The sequence below is a fragment of the Oncorhynchus nerka genome, linkage group LG9b (genome assembly GCF_034236695.1).
Source record: "Oncorhynchus nerka isolate Pitt River linkage group LG9b, Oner_Uvic_2.0, whole genome shotgun sequence".
Taxonomy (NCBI): domain Eukaryota; kingdom Metazoa; phylum Chordata; class Actinopteri; order Salmoniformes; family Salmonidae; genus Oncorhynchus; species Oncorhynchus nerka.
The window spans coordinates 53283151-53290650 of NC_088424.1; the positions used below are offsets into that span (position 1 = coordinate 53283151).

The 7500-nt window shown below is 42.6% G+C and overlaps 1 protein-coding gene across 1 annotated transcript in view; it reads left to right on the forward strand.

The window, feature by feature from the left end:
• The window catches only part of LOC115124385 (collagen alpha-1(VI) chain-like), a 115968-nt gene that overhangs the window by 77581 nt on the left and 30887 nt on the right, over positions 1-7500 (forward strand). The window contains exons 20-23 of the mRNA XM_065013855.1: positions 2490-2552; positions 2680-2730; positions 3108-3143; positions 4416-4478. Coding sequence (XP_064869927.1) covers positions 2490-2552; positions 2680-2730; positions 3108-3143; positions 4416-4478 — 213 coding nt within the window. The remainder of the gene's footprint in view (positions 1-2489; positions 2553-2679; positions 2731-3107; positions 3144-4415; positions 4479-7500) is intronic.

The following is a 7500-nucleotide window of genomic DNA, read 5'->3' on the forward strand; positions in this document are numbered from 1 at the left end:
TTTCCTACATTGTCTTATATAAACTACATTTCCCATCTGTCTCTTATCTAAACTACATTTCCTATCTGTCTCTTATCTAAACTACATTTCCTATCTGTCTCTTATCTAAACTACATTTCCCATCTGTCTCTTATCTAAACTACATTTCCTATCTGTCTCTTATCTAAACTACATTTCCTATCTGTCTCTTATCTAAACTACATTTCCTATCTGTCTCTTATCTAAACGTCTCTTATCTAAACTACATTTCCCATCTGTCTCTTATCTAAACTACATTTCCCATCTGTCTCTTATCTAAACGTCTCTTATCTAAACTACATTTCCCATCTGTCTCTTATCTAAACTACATTTCCTATCTGTCTCTTATCTAAACGTCTCTTATCTAAACTACATTTCCCATCTGTCTCTTATCTAAACTATATTTCCCATCTGTCTCTTATCTAAACTACATTTCCTATTTGTCTCTTATCTAAACTACATTTCCTATCTGTCTCTTATCTAAACTACATTTCCTATCTGTCTCTTATCTAAACGTCTCTTATCTAAACTACATTTCCCATCTGTCTCTTATCTAAACTACATTTCCCATCTGTCTCTTATCTAAACGTCTCTTATCTAAACTACATTTCCCATCTGTCTCTTATCTAAACTACATTTCCTATCTGTCTCTTATCTAAACGTCTCTTATCTAAACTACATTTCCCATCTGTCTCTTATCTAAACTACATTTCCCATCTGTCTCTTATCTAAACTACATTTCCTATCTGTCTCTTATCTAAACGTCTCTTATCTAAACTACATTTCCCATCGGTCTCTTATCTAAACTACATTTCCTATCTGTCTCTTATCTAAACTACATTTCCTATCTGTCTCTTATCTAAACGTCTCTTATCTAAACTACATTTCCTATCTGTCTCTTATCTAAACGTCTCTTATCTAAACTACATTTCCCATCTGTCTCTTATCTAAACTACATTTCCCATCTGTCTCTTATCTAAACGTCTCTTATCTAAACTACATTTCCCATCTGTCTCTTATCTAAACTACATTTCCTATCTGTCTCTTATCTAAACGTCTCTTATCTAAACTACATTTCCCATCTGTCTCTTATCTAAACTACATTTCCCATCGGTCTCTTATCTAAACTACATTTCCTATCTGTCTCTTATCTAAACTACATTTCCTATCTGTCTCTTATCTAAACTACATTTCCCATCTGTCTCTTATCTAAACTACATTTCCTATCTGTCTCTTATCTAAACTACATTTCCTATCTGTCTCTTATCTAAACTACATTTCCTATCTGTCTCTTATCTAAACGTCTCTTATCTAAACTACATTTCCCATCTGTCTCTTATCTAAACTACATTTCCCATCTGTCTCTTATCTAAACGTCTCTTATCTAAACTACATTTCCCATCTGTCTCTTATCTAAACTACATTTCCTATCTGTCTCTTATCTAAACGTCTCTTATCTAAACTACATTTCCCATCTGTCTCTTATCTAAACTACATTTCCCATCTGTCTCTTATCTAAACTACATTTCCTATCTGTCTCTTATCTAAACGTCTCTTATCTAAACTACATTTCCTATCTGTCTCTTATCTAAACTACATTTCCTATCTGTCTCTTATCTAAACTACATTTCCTATCTGTCTCTTATCTAAACTACATTTCCTATCTGTCTCTTATCTAAACGTCTCTTATCTAAACTACATTTCCCATCTGTCTCTTATCTAAACTACATTTCCCATCTGTCTCTTATCTAAACGTCTCTTATCTAAACTACATTTCCCATCTGTCTCTTATCTAAACTACATTTCCCATCTGTCTCTTATCTAAACGTCTCTTATCTAAACTACATTTCCCATCTGTCTCTTATCTAAACTACATTTCCTATCTGTCTCTTATCTAAACGTCTCTTATCTAAACTACATTTCCCATCTGTCTCTTATCTAAACTACATTTCCCATCTGTCTCTTATCTAAACTACATTTCCTATCTGTCTCTTATCTAAACGTCTCTTATCTAAACTACATTTCCTATCTGTCTCTTATCTAAACTACATTTCCTATCTGTCTCTTATCTAAACTACATTTCCTATCTGTCTCTTATCTAAACTACATTTCCTATCTGTCTCTTATCTAAACGTCTCTTATCTAAACTACATTTCCCATCTGTCTCTTATCTAAACTACATTTCCCATCTGTCTCTTATCTAAACGTCTCTTATCTAAACTACATTTCCCATCTGTCTCTTATCTAAACTACATTTCCCATCTGTCTCTTATCTAAACTACATTTCCTATCTGTCTCTTATCTAAACGTCTCTTATCTAAACTACATTTCCCACCTGTCTCTTATCTAAACTACATTTCCTATCTGTCTCTTATCTAAACTACATTTCCTATCTGTCTCTTATCTAAACTACATTTCCTATCTGTCTCCGAAATCTAAAATATTTTTCCTATCTGCCTCTTATTTCCCAGGGCCCCAAAGGACCAAGAGGGATCAAAGGAGCTCCCGGAGACAGAGGCCAGATCGGAGCGAGGGTGAGAGAGAGAGCAAGAGGGGGAGTGCGGGGAGCTGGAGGAGAGGGAGTGGAGTGTGTACAGTGTGTGAGTAAGAAAGAGAGAAAGAAAGAGAGATGGCTGAAGTTTTCTGTCTCTTCTATTCCAGGGAGAAGATGGTGCACCTGGAAATGGAACTGAGGGTTGTCATGGTTTCCAGGTACAATTGTGTGACGTGACGTATTGTTGTTTGGGTTTATAATAATGTGGGTGTGTGTGTGTGTGGGTGGGTGTATATACAGTGTGTGTGTGTGTGAATATACTGTGTGTGTGTGCGTGTTTGTCTGTCTGTGTGGGAGTGTATATATAGTGTGTGTGTGTGGGAGTGTATATATAGTGTGTGTGTGCGCGTTTGTCTATGTGTGTGCGTGCGTGGATGTATGTACAGTGTGTGTGTGTGGGAGTGTATATACAGTGTGTGTGTGCGCGCGTTTGTCTATGTGTGTGTGTGTGTGCGTGGACAGTGTGTGTGTGTGTGTGTGTGTGTTGTTCGGCCGTCTCTCTCTCTCACGTGTGCTTGTCTCTTTCCTCTCTCAGGGTTACCCCGGCCCACGAGGAGGTACTGGAGAGCCGGTGAGTTCATGACCTTTCACCTTTAAGCTCTAACCTCTGAATCAGGACCAAGGCATGACTCACGCCATCACAACTGAAACAATGAGTCATGATGACTAGTGTTACTGAAACAATGAGTCATGATGACTAGTGTTACTGGAACAATGAGTCATGATGACTAGTGTTACTGAAACAATGAGTCATGGTGACTAGTGTTACTGGAACAATGAGTCATGGTGACTAGTGTTACTGGAACAATGAGTCATGATGACTAGTGTTACTGGAACAATGAGTCATGGTGACTAGTGTTACTGGAACAATGAGTCATGGTGACTAGTGTTACTGGAACAATGAGTCATGGTGACTAGTGTTACTGGAACAATGAGTCATGGTGACTAGTGTTACTGGAACAATGAGTCATGATGACTAGTGTTACTGGAACAATGAGTCATGGTGACTAGTGTTACTGGAACAATGAGTCATGGTGACTAGTGTTACTGGAACAATGAGTCATGGTGACTAGTGTTACTGGAACAATGAGTCATGATGACTAGTGTTACTGGAACAATGAGTCATGGTGACTAGTGTTACTGGAACAATGAGTCATGGTGACTAGTGTTACTGGAACAATGAGTCATGGTGACTAGTGTTACTGGAACAATGAGTCATGGTGACTAGTGTTACTGGAACAATGAGTCATGATGACTAGTGTTACTGAAACAATGAGTCATGATGACTAGTGTTACTGGAACAATGAGTCATGGTGACTAGTGTTACTGGAACAATGAGTCATGGTGACTAGTGTTACTGAAACAATGAGGAACTGTTCCAGTCCCTGACCATGAGGGATTGTTTCCAGTCCCTGACCATGAGGGACTGTTTCCCAGTCCCTGACCATGAGGGATTGTTTCCAGTCCCTGACCATGAGGGATTGTTTCCAGTCCCTGACCATGAGGGATTGTTTCCAGTCCCTGACCACGAGGGACTGTTTCCCAGTCCCTGACCATGAGGAACTGTTTCCCAGTCCCTGACCATGAGGGACTGTTTCCAGTCCCTGACCATGAGGGACTGTTTCACTCTTTTCCCACGTAGTGTACTGCTCTGTGGACCAGAACCTTAAGTATGGAATAGGGTCCATTAATCTGTGTGTGGTGGGAAACAACCGTCTTTATCTCAGACATGACGATTGGCCACTTTTGTTTGGTCTGGTCCGCTAGCTATTGACTGAATTATCCAGAGGTTTCCATGACTAAATTATCCAGAGGTTTCTGACCCCTGGTTTTTGACCTTTAGGGTGGAAAGGGAACCCCAGGACCTAAAGGAGATGACGGAGAGCCTGGAGACGCTGGCCTGGACGTGAGTCACACCATCTCTCTCTCTCTATCTCTCTCTCTCTCTCTCTCTCTCTCTCTCTCTCTCTCTCTCTCTCTCTCTCTCTCTCTCTCTCTCTCTCTGTCTCTCTCTGTCTCTGTCTCTCTCTCTCTCTCTCTCTCTCTCTCTCTCTCTCTCTCTCTCTCTCTGTCTCTGTCTCTGTCTCTCTCTCTCTCTATATATATATATATATATATATATTCCTTTCCATTACTCTATGCAGCGCTCTAAAGTGAGACCAATCTGGTTGCATATGTGACAAAATATTTTGCTTTGCGACCATGATTAGTATTTTATGCGACTAGGAAAACAATCTCTCAGATAGTAATTGTTGTAATGATGAGGCTTCGCTGTACCTTAGTTTCAAAGTGAGTGCAGATTCGATTGCGTCATGGTTGTTCCCAATGCATTATATATACACTAGATGACGGACAAGGGGCACTGTTTGGAAGCCACCGTGTCTCCAGCTTGGCTCTCCCCTCACCATTATATATACACTAGATGACGGACAAGGGGCACTGTTTGGAAGCCACCGTGTCTCCAGCTTGGCTCTCCCCTCACCATTATATATATACACTAGATGACGGACAAGGGACACTGTTTGGAAGCCACCGTGTCTCCAGCTTGGCTCTCCCCTCACCATTATATATACACTAGATGACGGACAAGGGGCACTGTTTGGAAGCCACCGTGTCTCCAGCTTGGCTCTCCCCTCACCATTATATATATACACTAGATGACGGACAAGGGACACTGTTTGGAAGCCACCGTGTCTCCAGCTTGGCTCTCCCCTCACCATTATATATATACACTAGATGACGGACAAGGGACACTGTTTGGAAGCCACCGTGTCTCCAGCTTGGCTCTCCCCTCACCATTATATATATACACTAGATGACGGACAAGGGACACTGTTTGGAAGCCACCGTGTCTCCAGCTTGGCTCTCCCCTCACCATTATATATACACTAGATGACGGACAAGGGGCACTGTTTGGAAGCCACCGTGTCTCCAGCTTGGCTCTCCCCTCACCATTATATATATACACTAGATGACGGACAAGGGGCACTGTTTGGAAGCCACCGTGCCTCCATCTTGGCTCTCCCCTCACCATTATATATATACACTAGATGACGGACAAGGGACACTGTTTGGAAGCCACCGTGTCTCCAGCTTGGCTCTCCCCTCACCATTATATATACACTAGATGACGGACAAGGGGCACTGTTTGGAAGCCACCGTGCCTCCATCTTGGCTCTCCCCTCACCATTATATATACACACTAGATGACGGACAAGGGGCACTGTTTGGAAGCCACTGTGCCTCCATCTTGGCTCTCCCCTCACCATTATATATACACACTAGATGACGGACAAGGGACACTGTTTGGAAGCCACCGTGCCTCCATCTTGGCTCTCCCCTCACCATTATATATACACTAGATGACGGACAAGGGACACTGTTTGGAAGCCACCGTGCCTCCATCTTGGCTCTCCCCTCACCATTATATATACACACTAGATGACGGACAAGGGGCACTGTTTGGAAGCCACCGTGCCTCCATCTTGGCTCTCCCCTCACCATTATATATACACACTAGATGACGGACAAGGGACACTGTTTGGAAGCCACCGTGCCTCCATCTTGGCTCTCCCCTCACCATTATATATATACACTAGATGACGGACAAGGGGCACTGTTTGGAAGCCACCGTGCCTCCATCTTGGCTCTCCCCTCAGCGAAGCTATAGAAATCCATTTATTAATGTCTACATATTCTATTACAGACACCTTAATGCATTAGAAACAAACAACTATGAGAAGTAGACATTGTTCTAAAGCCCAATGCTCTGACCTACTACAGTAGCTACGTTGGTCTATTGTTCTCCAAACAACGTGTTGGCAAACCTTCTCTAACAGCCTAACTCCTACTCATAGTGGAGGTACTCCCACAATAAATGGCATTTGTACCACATACAAGTTCAAGTATTGGACTCTTCACACACCACACTAATCCCATTCCATTACCTTTTTATAGCTGTTTGTTAAGTTATATGAAAGCAACCTTTGCTCCTATACTTACAAGACCATCATGCTTGTTGTGTTGTCTTGTAGTAATGTGGTACCTGCTTTTTTTTTTGCGTTTTGCGAGTTGCGTTTTTGAAATCAAAGCGAGCCGCATGGGCACATTTGTGACCAACCGGCTTGATTTGTTCTTATGTCGAAAAGGGCCTCCTGAGTGGCGCAGTGGTCTAAGGCACTGCATCGCAGTGCTTGAGGCGTCACTACAGACCCAGGTTCGATCCCTGGCTGTGTCACAACCGGACGTGACCGGGAGTCCCATAGGGTGGCTCACAATTGGCCCATCGTCGTCTGGGTTTGGCCGGGGGGGCTTTGCTTGGCTCATCGCGCTCTAGGGACTCCTTGTGGCGGGCCGGGGGCCTGCAGGCTGACCTCGGTCGTCAGTTGAACGGTGTTTCCTCTGACACATTGGTGCAGCTGGCTTTTGGGTTAAGGGGGCGGGTGTTAAGAAGTGCGGTTTGGCGGGTCATGTCCCGTAGGGTCACTGCAGTTTAAAAGCAAGCAGTAACACAATATACAGGGGTACCAGGTTAGTAATGAGGCTATATACAGGGGGTACAGGTTAGTAATGAGGCTATATACAGGGGTACCAGGTAGTAATGGGAGTACAGGTTAGTAATGAGGCTATATACAGGGAGTACCAGGTATTAATTAGTCTATATACAGGGGGTACAGGTAGTAATGAGGCTATATACAGGGAGTAACAGATACTAATGAGGCTTTATACAGGGGTACCAGGCACAGGGAGTACTGGTGCCGATTTGATGTGCTGTAGTACAGGTTAGCAATGAGGCTATATACAGGGGGTACTGGTACCGAGTTGATGTGCTGTAGTACAGGTTAGTAATGAGGTTATATACAGGGGGTACCAGGTTAGCAATGAGGCTACATACAGGGGTACCAGGTTAGCAATGAGGCTATATACAG